This window comes from Triticum aestivum, chromosome 1D (genome assembly GCF_018294505.1).
Source record: "Triticum aestivum cultivar Chinese Spring chromosome 1D, IWGSC CS RefSeq v2.1, whole genome shotgun sequence".
NCBI classification, from domain to species: domain Eukaryota; kingdom Viridiplantae; phylum Streptophyta; class Magnoliopsida; order Poales; family Poaceae; genus Triticum; species Triticum aestivum.
Window position 1 is genome coordinate 473,687,892 of NC_057796.1, and position 13,808 is coordinate 473,701,699.

At 43.0% G+C, this 13,808-nt stretch overlaps 1 protein-coding gene and 1 pseudogene across 22 annotated transcripts; one reads left to right on the forward strand and one right to left on the reverse strand.

Moving 5' to 3' along the window:
• LOC123161041 (uncharacterized) overlaps positions 1 to 4,277 on the forward strand; it is a 60,175-nt pseudogene extending 55,898 nt beyond the window's left edge.
• Positions 4,278 to 6,485: 2,208 nt separating this feature from the next.
• On the reverse strand, positions 6,486 to 12,855 carry LOC123183143 (uncharacterized). Of its 22 annotated transcripts, none has more exons than XR_006492448.1 (10): positions 12,436 to 12,849; positions 12,239 to 12,288; positions 12,075 to 12,150; positions 11,388 to 11,450; positions 10,208 to 10,258; positions 9,415 to 9,807; positions 8,593 to 9,306; positions 8,280 to 8,417; positions 7,190 to 7,294; positions 6,486 to 6,793 (listed from the first exon to the last, which is right to left on the reverse strand). XR_006492448.1 is itself a non-coding variant. In XM_044595883.1 (8 exons), exons 1-5 carry the CDS (start codon positions 12,661 to 12,663, stop codon positions 9,658 to 9,660), a joined length of 567 nt encoding a protein of 188 aa, XP_044451818.1. In that variant the 5' UTR covers positions 12,664 to 12,849; the 3' UTR covers positions 6,486 to 6,793; positions 8,280 to 8,417; positions 8,593 to 9,306; positions 9,415 to 9,657. The 22 variants fall into 22 exon arrangements, 1 of the variants encoding a protein (XP_044451818.1); XR_006492449.1 differs by lacking the exon at positions 11,388 to 11,450 and adding an exon at positions 11,824 to 11,865; XR_006492452.1 differs by lacking the exon at positions 11,388 to 11,450 and having other exon boundaries at positions 12,239 to 12,280.
• Positions 12,856 to 13,808: the final 953 nt, after the last annotated feature.

A 13,808-nucleotide genomic window follows, 5' to 3' on the forward strand; every position in this document is an offset into this window, starting at 1 on the left:
AAAGTTTCCTCTATATGCGTTGTTACCAAAATTGTTCCTACCACCAAAATTCACATCCATAGATTCATTATTATTCTCAATCAAAGTGGACAAAGGGATATCATTAGGATCAGAAGAAACACTCTTATTAGCAAACAATTTCATAAGTTCATCCATCTTTCCACTCAAAACATTAATCTCTTCAATCGCATGAACTTTTTTACTAGTGGATCTTTCGGTATGCCATTGAGAATAATTAACCATAATATTATCTAGGAGTTTAGTAGCTTCTCCTAAAGTGATTTCCATAAAAGTGACTCCCGCGGCCGAATCTAAAAGGTTTATAGAAGCAAAATTCAATCCGGCATAAATTTTTTGTATAATCATCCATAAATTCAAACCATGTGTAGGGCAATTACGTATCATTAATTTCATTCTCTCCCAAGCTTGCGCAACATGCTCATGATCAAGTTGCTTAAAATTCATAATATCGTTTCTAAGAGAGATGATCTTAGTGGGAAGGAAATACTTAGAGATAAAAAGCATCTTTGCACTTATTCCATGAATCAATACTATTTTTAGGCAAAGAAGAGAACCAAGTTTTAGCACGATCTCTAAGTGAAAACGGAAATAACTTCAATTTGACAATATCATTATCCACATCTTTCTTCTTTTGCATATCATACAAATCAACGAAGTTGTTTAGATGGGTAGCGGCATCTTCACTAGGAAGGCCAGAAAATTGATCTTTCATAACAAGATTCAACAAAGCAGTATTAATTTTACAAGATTCAGCACCGGTAGTAGGAGCAATCGGAGTGCTAAGAAAATCATTGTTGTTGGTATTGGAAAAGTCACATAATTTAGTATTATCTTAAGCCATCGTGGCAAGCAATCAATCCAACAAACAAGCACACAAGAAGCAAGCGAAAAGAGACGAACGGGAAAGAGGCGAAGAAAAGGCAAAGGCAAAGGTTTTTGAAAATTGTTTTAGAAGTGGGGGAGAGGAAAACGAGAGGCGAATGCAAATAATGTAATGCGAGGGAGAAGAGTTTGTGATGGGTACTTGGTATGTCTTGACTTGGCGTAGATCTCCCCAGCAACGGCGCCAGAAATCCTTCTTGCTACCTCGTGACCATGCGTTGGTTTTCCCTTGAAGAGGAAAGGGTGATGCAGCAAAGTAGCGTAAGTATTTCCCTCAGTTTTTGAGAACCAAGGTATCAATCCATTAGGAGCTAACATGCAAGTCACCTAGTACCTACACAAACAATCAAGAACCTTGCAACCAACGCGATAAAGGGGTTGTCAATCCCTTCACGGTCACTCGCAGAAGTGAGATCTGATAAAGATAATAAGATAAATATTTTTGGTATTTTTGTTGTATAGATTGGAAAGTAAAGATTGCAAAATAGTAAACGAGATGCGATGTAAATAAAAGAGATGTAATATAATAGGAAAGAGACCCGGGGGCCATAGGTTTCACCAGTGGCTTCTCTCGAGATAGCATGTATTACCGTGGGTGAACAAATTACTGCCGAGCAATTGATAGAAAAGCGCATACTTTTGAGAATATCTAGGCAATGATCATGAATATAGGCATCACGTCTGTGTCAAGTAGATCGAAATGATTCTGCATCTACTACTATTACTCCACACATCGACCGCTATCCAGCATGCATCTAGAGTATTAAGTTCATAAGAACGGAGTAACACATTAAGCAAGATGGCATGATGTAGAGGGATAAACTCAAGCAATATGATATAAACCCATATTTTATCCTCGATGGAGACAATACAATACGTGCCTTGCTGCCCCTGCTGTCACTCGGAAAGGACACCGCAAGATTGAACCCAAAGCTAAGCACTTCTCCCATTGCAAGAAAGATCAATCTAGTAGGCTAAACTAAACCGATAATTCAAAGAGACTTGCAAAGATATCAAATCATGCATATAAGAATTCAGAGAAGAACCAAATATTATTCATAGATAAACTTGACCATAAACCCACAATTCATCGGATCTCGGCAAACACACCGCAAAAAGTATTACATCGAATAGATCTCCAAGAACATCGAGGAGAACTTTGTATTGAGAATCAAAGAGAGAGAAGAAGCCATCTAGCTAATAACTATGGACCCGAAGGTCTGTGGTAAACTACTCACACATCATCGGAGAGGCTATGGTGTTGATGTAGAAGCCCTCCGTGATCGATTCCCCCTCCGGCGGAGCGCCGGAAAAGGCCCCAAGATGGGATCTCACGGGTATAGAAGGTTGCGGTGGTGGAAAAGTGGTTTCGTGGCCCCCTGATGTTTTTAGGGTATAAGAGTATATATAGGCGGAAGAAATAGGTCGGTGGAGCTCTGTGGGGCCCACGAGGGTGGGGGCGCGCCCTCCTGCCTCGTGACCGCCTCACGTAGTTCCAGACTTCAAATCCAAGTCTTCTGGATTACGTTTGTTCCAAGAAAGATCATCGCGAAGGTTTCATTCCGTTTGGATTTCGTTTGGTATTCCTTTTCTGCAAAACACTGAAATACGCAAAAAACAGGAATTGGCACTGGGCCTTTGGTTAATAGGTTAGTCCCAAAAATAATATAAAAGAGCATATTAAAGCCCATTAAACATCAAAAACAAATAATATAATAGCATGGAACAATCAAAAATTATAGATACGTTGGAGACGTATCAATGCCTCCGTGATGGCGAGAGATCGCATTAGGTCCAAGGCCTCGCTTAAGAGTGCGGGCCGGATAGGGAACCCAGGACCTGCGGGGCTGGGCATGGTGGATTCTACCAGGTTGTGTTCACCAGACGCAGATCTTAATAGTTCGGGGTTGGCGTCCAGAGGCGAGTTCGGCTCTCCGATGAGAAGGAGGGTCCTGCTTGATTCCAGGCTCGCCGAACATACTGTTGCCTCTGGGTCTTCGACAAAGGGCTCCATGGAAGGAGAGGGTCCGATGGGATTTAAGATCCTATCTTCGGATGAGGTGACCTGCTCTGGATCTATGGCCAGGGCAGGGATAGTAGTTGGCCTTTGAGCGGCGTCTGATGACGGATCCGATGGGTTGCCTTCTTGGAGACGAGGAATAGCGGCCGAGACCGTGAGCCCTTCGAAGATTAAGTCTCCTCGGATATTAGCGACGTAGTTCAGGCTCCCGAATCTGATCTGATGACCGGGGGCGTAGCTGTCGATCTGCTCAAGGCGACCAACTGAATCGGTGCGCAAAGCGAAGCCGCCGAATACGAAAAGTTGACCGGGGAGGAAGGTCTCCCCGGAAACAGCATCGTTGTTGATGATCAAACGAGCCATCGATCCTTCTTCCGATGACACAGTGGAACTCTCAATGAAAGCACCAATGTCGGTGTCAAAACCGGCCGATCTCGGGTAGGGGGTCCCAAACTGCGCGTCTGAGGATCGAAGGTAACAGGAGACGGGAGACACGATGTTTACCTAGGTTCGGGCCCTCTTAATGGAGGTAATACCCTACTTCCTGCTTGATTGACTTTGATGAGTCTAGGGGTTACAAGAGTTGATCTACCTCGAGATCATAATGGCTAAACCCTAGATGTCTAGCCTATATGATTTGTCTTAGCCTCTACGGACTAAACCCTCCGGTTTATATAGACAACGGAGGGGCCTAGGGTTGTACAGAGTCGGTTTACAGAGAAAGGAAACTACACATCCGAGCGTCAAGCTTGCCATCCACGCAAAGGAGAGTCCCATCCGGACACGGGGAAAGGCCTTCTACCTTGTATCTTCACAGCCCATCAGTCCGACCCATATCGCATATCCCGGACACCCGAGGACCCCATAGTCCAGGACTCCCTGAACGGCCGCGTTGGCCAGAGGTGGAGATGGTGAGGCGTTGAAGAGGCCGAGGGGAAAGACCAACTCCAAGATGGATGACATACGTGATGCGTCATCCATGGCCTTGCATGAGACTTTGCACGGCATGATGTCTCAAAAGGATGTGAGGGACGAGAAAAAGCGACAAAGCGAGGACGAGCAAATGAAGCAATACCTAGAGCTTCAAAGGAAGAAGCTTTTGATGGAGGAGGCGGACAAGAAGAGGAAGATCGAGATGGAGGAGGCATACCGGCAAAGGCAGCTCGACATCGAGGCCGCCAATGTCACGGCCAGGCAGAGGCGGCTCGACATCGAGGCCACCAATGCCGCAACCAAAGCAAAGGAGGTGGCCCTAGCGATCATGAGTGTGGACTTGACCAAGATGAGCAAGAAAACGAGGAGCTGGTTCAAGGCCAGGCAGAAGGAGATGTTCGACGCCGACGGCCTGAACTAGGTGGTCTGTTCGGCCGTGGCCGTTATTTTCTGAGGATTGCATGGGTGCCGGCCGCTGGCTGTGTGCCGGCGAGAAACCTATTCATTTTGGAGGCTGGCTGTGTTGCCGGCAGCAGACTGTGTTGCCGGTGACAAAACTATTCATTTTATAGGCTGGCTCTGTTGCCGGCCGCTGGCTGTGTTGCCGGTGAGGACGTGTAGGCGGGCTGTGTTGCCGGCGTGAACTAGGGCCGCTGGCATGAACTACGGGCATGCCTTATTCGAAAATTTGCGTTTGAAAAAGAAGGCGGACAGGAGGCGGCCAAAGGATACATCTGTGCGTTAGGCGCACGGCCACCGCATCCCAGAAATGACCCGGACACGACCCCGTTGCCCGCCCCAAACGGACAGAATCCGGATCAAACGGACGTCCGTTTGGGGTTGTGCGCTGGAGTTGGCCTAACCTTTCAGCTTGCTAGGCTGATCACACCATATACGACCTGGTCGTACGCAGCTGAACGAGACGAGAGTTTTGTATGTACTTGGTGTCTAGCTTGCACCAATAATCATGCCTATGTACATCTGGGACCCTTTGACTTGCACACCATTGTTTTTCTTTTTATTTGCACCATCTGACTCTAAGCCTCCTTTTCTGGGTCTTACATCTAGGTTCACACTGCATTTTGCTGGGGGCAGGGGCATAGTGCAGTGAGTGGAGAGTGGTGTGGTGTTCCTATATGTAGTATCTTCCAGAAAAAGACATCGTACATCAAAAGCCTCAAATGTACTGTACTACATTGATCTGTTACATGTCTATACAAACCCCAAACGCATGCATATGCACGACGACACGGAACACCAAGTCACCAACACACTGAATTGTGTTTTTATCACGCATGCACGCGTGCATGCTCTGTCTGCTGCATTGTTTGATGTGCTCAAAGTGTACCATGCTCTGTCTGCTGCATTGTTTGATGTGTTCACACTCGCAACCAGTTCCATCTTCGAACTGTTGAGGGTCGAGATGAGACAAGAAGGCGTGCGTCGTGATCATTATGCATGGCGCATCACAGATCAGACCACACGCCCACATGGTCGATCGGGCTAGATTCCTCACCTCTCCCGTCATCCTCGATCGGGGCCATCCGTGCATGCATGGACGTAGCTGGCTCCCCGATGTCAACCACACTCCACTAGATCGGCATCGCGCCTTGGCGTGAGGGTGCCGGTTCCAACGCCGTGGTCAAGCAGGTAATGCTCAAGTTAGTACGAATCCTGATTTAGCGTCCGTATTGAAATAGGACAACAGAATAAAAGAAAGAAGAAACATTCACTTCGAATAGAAGACATCATTGAGTTTAACATCGTCGTGAGATTATAAGGCAATACGATCATGAGACCACGAAAGGCAATCACTAAGTTCAGTACTAAGACCACAAACATAAGAGAGCAATGTCCTAATCTAAAACTAAGTTTGCAGCACATCCGTATATAAGCAAGGCAGCCACTCAATATAGGCTAAAGTTATGCCAAAAACAACTTGACTACAAAGGGCAACATCTCAAAAAGGAGGTTATTAAACACTTACTAATGATTCAGTATTAAATATCAAGGTTTATCACACAACATTGGCAAATTACATACCAAATCATACTTGTTATAACAAAAATACAAATATACTCAGAACAACCTTCTAGGAGCGTTAGTGCATTTCATAAAACAATGCTATTAAGGTGGGCATCGACGATACAACATACTTGTTGGTCCTCAACTTTCAGTTCTATCTCCAAGTATATTGGAATTCCAAAGAGAGCGGTCTTAGGGCATCTGCCCTGTCCAGCACCACGTTCCGGTGCTCAGATCCAAACCGTAAAGCAGGTTACAGTGGTACATAGTCCAGATGGTGTTGAGCAGAAAAAACAACATTATATCACACGGGAAAGAATAAGGATGGCAATGGTTCGGGTTCGGCTCGGGTTGAACAATATTAAACCCATGAAGACATTATGTGCCCGTCCATGGAAAAATCCATCGGCAAAAAATTATGTCCATGTCCAAACCCGGTGAATATCTATCAAGTATGGATATCCATCGGATTCTCTCAACGCGTACACATAAAACATTACACAACATTCACATAAGCTCCCAAGTTCTCACAAAATTACATAGAAAAAGCGTACAACATCAAATAAGCTCTTATTCTCTCAAAATGACATAGGACAAGTTCACATCACCAAATAAGCTCTCAGATTCCCATAAAATGACATAACATCAAATAAAAATAAGTACACAATTCTCTGTCCTCATAGAATGACATAGCGATAACATAACATCATTTCTCAATCTCAATTTCTCACAAAATGGCTTAGCACAACATCAAGTAAGCACATGTACGACTGTGCATCATCTTCCATTCTTCACCTCAATGTTCTAGGCATCATCTTCTATGCTTCTGTTATGTTGGCTCCTAGCAGAGCTAACATTTCCAGGGCTAACTGCAACAGGGCCTTGTGCTCCATCATGAGAAGCTATTGACCTCTACATGAAAAAAAACAGTCTTCAGTTTCAGTTAAAGTGAGTCAACGTACACAATGTCTAAACTGTACAGATTTGAAAATATTGTAATCTCTAAATTGTAGTGAATGGTAACTACCAACCTAAATTAAATTTTCTATCTTCCTTCTTTTATGGAATAAGATAGACCTGCGAGATTACAAGTTAGATTCTAATGAATCTTAATCATTCACAACCCTATAGATTAAAATACACTGATGTGGTATAACCTAATTACTAATTAACCTGCATAGCTACAGATCACGTCATGTATCCAAATAATATGTGCTCATTTGGTAACCAACAAAAATGTACCTGACTCTATAAATATCTTCCAATTACTACTGTAAACTGCAAGAAATAATTAATTCGCAGACATACATGAGAGGTATTCAAAAAAAGGGCAACCCGGTGCATGTAGCTCCCGCTTGCGCAGGGTCCAGGGAAGGGTCCGACCACTTTGGGTCTATTGTACGCAGCCTTTCCCTACAGGAAACAAAAAAAATTACTACTGCTCCAATAACTACTATAAACTGAAAGAAATACAGTACTTAATTTTATACATACAGAGAAGGATTCACGGGACAAAAAAATCTCCTACTGCTCCAGTTACTATTGTACTGAAGAAATACTTAATTTGCAGACATACATGAGAGGGATTCAGGAACAAAAAAATTACTACTACTCCAAATACTACTGTAAACTAAAAGAAATACTTAATTTGCAGACATACATGAGAGGGATCCATGGACCAAGCACAAGTTGCATACCCACATACAGGAACACCAGACGTACATGAGAGAGATTCAGGGAACTATTCGTATTTGACCATATGGTACATTCACAGCAATGCAGCTAGAATAAAAAATATATCTAAACTAAGAGTAGATATGTTACAAGTTAAAAGTCGCCAAGAAGTGAATATATCTTTTGGAACTAACAATAGAAACAGAACCAAGATACAAAGTTACAGACATGTGAATGAATCTTTCAGCACGACAATGTCAAATAGAGGCCACTTTCCCGGGTTTCATTGCGTATTCACCCTGGATCCAACACACATGGACACATGGATACACACTGGATCCAACTTGTCTATTTATTAAAAAAGAAAGCAGAAGGATCATCTGTAAAGAGAAAACACCACATCGCCAGAAAACAAATGCTTAAGCTCGAAAAGGTATTCTTCATCCACTATTTACAACTTATCCTACCAAGAAGAAACATTTAAACAAAGTACAACAGGCACTGAAGAAAACATAAGAGCAGCTATTCTAAAAATATGATCAAGATGTGTTAGAAATAACTCGCATAATATATACCATACAGGAAAATATACACCTAAAATAATATACTTTTAATTGGCTAACAATACAATAAAACAAAGAGGGATAATCATTATGGATAAGAAAGATTAATAAACAAAAATCGATCGGATGGTGAGAGAGAGAGAGAGAAGGGGAAATCTTACCGGTCGAAGGTGCCACGGGAGTGAGATGAGGAGACACTCAGAAGCAGCGCCGCTAGCCGGCAGCACCCCAAAGACTGAAGCCAACCAGCTGGACTCCCGATGCCCACCCGCCAGAACTTGATCCTTTTGCCCGGGACACTGTACAATAGAAACGCATAAACTTGATCACACAGAGCTCAGAGCAAGTTTCTTTATTTTTTTACTGGTCGAAGGTTCCACGGGGCTTAAAAATGGTGTTAGAAACCAATACGCTCGAGGAAAAGTGCAAATGTAGAGACAAACATGTAGATGGTAGAAAAGGAAAATAAGGCACCTCTTTGTTCTACAATCCAGAAATGCTCGTTCGTGGTTGAGATAATCAACCATCAGTCGTTTTTGTTTGGCTAACAAATATCAGTTCTGTAGGCAAGCACAAAATGACCAGATTCTTCAACTTGTCAATTCAGATGCAATGGGAATGTCCTCGTGAGCACATATATAAATCACAGAGATCTACATCAAGGACATACATGTGCATTTTCCCTCCTTTACAATTTGAACATATAAAGAAGAGAAATAATGAAAATCCATAGGAAAGGACAAGAAAAGTAAACGCTAAAAGTAAAAGGTGGAAAACTAAAGGGTGGATCAGCTCACCGGCGGGTCCTAGACACTAACACTTCCTAGTATACATCAGGGGTTTGCATATTTTACAATCTGCTCGCATTGCATATAGAGTAGCTAGTAGCTACTATACTTTAACAAAAAATAAACCTACAGTTGTCTGCTCTCTGATTTCAGAGTAGCATGTTCAATTCATGCAAGGGGATCAAACATCAGCTTGGAACTATTAGCAACTGTGGCTCAAGTGTACTTTAAAACTGGAAGCATGGTTTAATTCATGCAAGCCAAACAAAACATCTGCAACCCTTAGCTGAAACCTGTTCCAAGGATTCGGTGACCATAGTAGTCAAATTGTGAAGAAACGATGTGTTCTATAAACCAGCGTTGTTTCATTGGCCGGCTCTATGGAAACCTCAAAACATATCTGCAGAATAAAATAAACTATTATCTCCGCGCAATAATAGAAAAATATTGAAGGCCTGCAACCAGCAACCAAAAGGATAATTCAGAACTGGAAGCCCGAAATTTATACCTGACTTTTTTACAAAGTCTTTCATCATCTCCGCCTAATCCTGGCATATCTCACATCATTTTCTTGTACCCACATCATTTTCTAGCATCAACATGCCACGCACCACGGATCTGACGGCGGGCAGCGACGAGTCGACCAGATCTGAGGGGGTTGGCAGTGAGCTCGCTCGCCAAACCCTATGTCAAAGCCGGGCTCGCTGCTCGTAACGAAGCGGGGGCTAGGCAGGGTATTGAGGCGGCAGCCTCATCCTGGGAGCAGCGCGAGAGGAGGCTGCAGCTGCGTGACAGCCCGCTCTCCACACGACTTGGGAGTGACATCTTCTCCATGCCGAGGAGAAGGGTGAAGCTGACGCCGATGGTGCTTCTTCAACATGTCATCTTCATAGCCGTAGCGCTGTGTCATGCAAGGCACACTGATTTATCAATTCCAATGAGAATATATTTTAACCCTAAATGCTCGCAAGAATCCAAAGAAACACCATATACATGCTAGCAACGACATATTAGTTTTATTTCAAAGAGGCAAAGCATCAGGCTTCTAGAATCAAAAGAGAGTTAAGTTAAGTAAATAGTACAAAATCATATTTCAAAGAGGCAGAGCATCTAGAAGGCAATTTAGACAACACAGCGACAACATGAGTTAGTATATTTAAAATTAAATGCTGGAAGACACAACTTGAATTTCACTATATAGTAAAATGTTGGACACACACAAACATATGCAACACTGTAAATTCAGTCAAACTCCAGCATCTTGTCCTTCTATGGAATAACAGTTCAGTTACCGCATTTACCTTTCGGTATTCTCTCGATGAACCCAACAGCGGATGACGGATACTGAAAGTCTACAAAACGATTGGCCATACAAAAGGTGGACATCAGAAATCACAAATATCAAATAAATAACACAGAAAGGTGCTCTGAACCCAAATCTTTTCTTCATAAACATGGAGAAACATGGGTGAACAGAGCAATCTTAAGTCATAATTTTAATTTTGTTGTGTAGCATTAGTTGGAAAGAGAAGTATAGAAGAGCATTTATCTAGCCTAACCACGAGTGAAGGAAAGTTGTAAATCTGCAAGGTAGTCAAAAACAGCGTCGAGCTTGATTTAAAGATGTGCTTCATCCATGACACATCTATATTCAGTCATTATGTACAGCAAAATGGTATGGAAGATGAGTTCTACATGTTTTCCTGTCCACTGATTACGAATAGAAATGTAGCATTAAACCTAAATCAATCCTCTGATTGCGTACATGTCATGCCAGTTTATACACTTATAAAAGCAGCTATAGCATTACAGTCACCGTCAGGGTATGCGTTACCACAAGACAAATAAAATTGAACCATCTAAGTTCCACGTTGACTCCACTTGGGATCATATACACATGAGTCGGCTAATTGGGTTGACAGCAAAGGAAATGATTCACTATCCTGTTTTGGTAAGGTCATGGCAGTTGAATCAACCACTTGCAGATATCTAAGTAGGAAAGTGCATCAGACCTCAACGCAACAAAGGTACATTAAAGCTAAAATTGGCATTAGTTGTTTATCATCCGTCTTGGCATTAGAAGTTAAACATCAGAGTTCATTGCATTTAGTGAGACAGAACAATATAAAGAGGGGATATGTTAATTATAGTTCAGTCTAATTAAACGAAACTAAATGAGTGACATGTACTGCAATTTACATCAAATAAACTATAGATGCAACATATATGCTTTGCTCTTCTCACCGACAAATACGCAACAAATAGTAGATGGAGCTTTCTATGAAGCTTTCTTTGACAAAAAGAGAGAAGATTTTGACTATACACTGGACATAATATAAGTTTGAAGGCACTGGTCATCTTGTGAAGACACGATCTGACTCATATCTCAGTCATGTTTTTGGAAACAAACTACCGACATGGCAGATAAACAAACTAAGGACTCTTGTTATAATTAAAAGAATAAGAAAGAGAAAACCTAACCTTTAATACTGAGTTTGTTAGCCAGCTTGAAGCTACTATGCAAGAAAAATCTGATGGCTTGTGCTGTAGGATTAGTGTACAACAATTATAAGGGGATAATCGAATCTGTTTTGGCATTTTATATAGCAGGTCTTGTATAACTTTTTTTGGCATTTTATACAGCAGGGCTTATCTTTGCTGCCCCATGAGAAATAGAACACACAACAACCGAGAGCCCATCTAATCCTCGTCAAGGTCCTAGCTAGCAAGGTATGTTGGAACTGGAGTTGTGCATGTAGCCCCATCTACAACGCCACCATGTCGACATGAACAAAATCTGCCGCACTAGTTTTCAATTGAAAAGCAACCCTTTTAAGAACTGAAAGGGCCTATTCGATAGAGGGGCATCATGGAAATATTTCAAATACAATCATGAAATGTGGAAAATGCTCTGGACCTTCTGTTGATAAGCATTCGTGGGGCTTCATCAGAGCACTACCTGAAATTCAGTTTCTATAATGGGCAACCATAGATAAAAGGGACACATCCAATTCAAAATTATCTTGAGCTGTTGTGATATTTCACCAAAAGTAACATGATGCGAAAACTCATGTACCAACCTTCATGTATGCAACTGCAAATTAGTTACCATTGGTACTTAAGCGTTCTCAAACTACCATTAATCAACAACTTCATAGGAAATCTAACCTTGTACTATTAGGTGAACCCGTAGTGCTGCTTTTATGCCTTTTTTTCTCCAATATATATCATACAATGCATTTTCCTAAGCATCATACATACATAAAAGAAAAGGAAAAATAAGATCAAGCAAAACACACCATAAAAATTACAGGTTCTTGATCCAGTGTCACCTGCTTGGCTTGCTTCCTGTACATTGTTTGCACGGGCCACTCCTGAGTATCTGAATCAGTTGTAGAAATCAAACTCAGATGTGGAGAAAGGGAAAAAACATGGATCGATTAGAGACATTAAAGTGGGGATCAAAAGGAGATTGGATGGGAAGAACATAAGAGAACTGGGAGAGAAAAAAAGGGCGGAGGAACCTCACCTGGTTGTCCATGGAAAGAACGACGGCGACGGTGCCGCAGCAGCCATCTCGGAGAGCCATCCTCCACATGCCATCTTCATGTCGCCTCCTATTGCCGCCGTGTTCTCGGCAGCCGACGCTCCTCCCGGCGATGGCACGCGCACAAGTCGTCCCACTCGCAGAGGTGGCCGCCAGGCCCTTGTACGGCAGCGCCCAGTCGCCAGCCTTCCTGCTCTCGCTGGCGCTCATGGTCGCCGTGTCCGGGTGAGGAGGCTGGGGGCGGCGCAAGGGGTAGCAGCAGCGACGGGAGAGGACGAGAGACGGCGAGGATCCGGCAGGCTGGGCGACGGAGATGGCGGCGGCGTGGAGCAGCTAGGGTTAGGGTTTGGGTGGAGGCGGCAGGGAGGAGAGGAAGCCGATTGGGGAGAGGAGAGGAAGCCGATTGGGGACAAACCCTGGCGTTGGGCTTTTATATCACATAGCGAAATTTCGAAAATGCCCTCAGTGGGGTGATGTATTAACAGGCGGTGGCACGAGATCTTTACAGCGGGCGGTAACTATTCATTGCCACAGGAGCTCATCTTCGTTCCGACGGCCCAGCTCCTTCCACCTCTCAATCCAACGCCCAGAATCACATCAAGCAAACCGATCCGACGGCCAAGAGTGCCTGATCGCTGTGAGAGCTCGGGAGCTCCCTAGATACTTATTCCTGGATTGGACAGTGCTCAGTAGCGACTGGACTGGCGTAATATAGTACATCTACACCGAGCCACGGGAGGAATATTAAGATACTGCATATAGGTTACATCGTAGATCACATTAAGAAGTGGCAGTCAATGGTCATTGCACGAGCGATCACGTACAATCACGAGGAGATGTCTGTCGGTCGTTCCTCTGAGTTTGAGCGCCCGCGCGCGTAATTTGTGCCTTTTTTTTAACTCTGAATTTTTAGACTACCTACAATGGAAGTAACATAGTAGGTAATAACATCACACATATCTAGATAAAATAGATGATGTGGCAAGTAATAAATGAAGAAATGAAATAAAAAAGTATGAGTAACATCACACATATCAAGGCAAAATGAGTCTATAGCCTAATAAATGAAGTGTTGCATGTTACCACACATATGTTACTCCCCACTATAAAGATAGTAACATAGACTAGTAACATGTGCATGTTACTAGTCTATATTACTACCCATTGTGGCCAGTCTTAATGGACAAGAGCGTGCATCATGCCGACTGGCCAATCTCCCAAAAGTCAAAGCCCACGCGTTAATTCCCTGTATGGATGCAAAAAAGAATAAGGAAAATAGTTCCAAAAATTAGTATTCCCTTCGCGCCAGTGCGTAAGTCATCTTACGAAAACTAAATAATTCTAAAATACTTAGG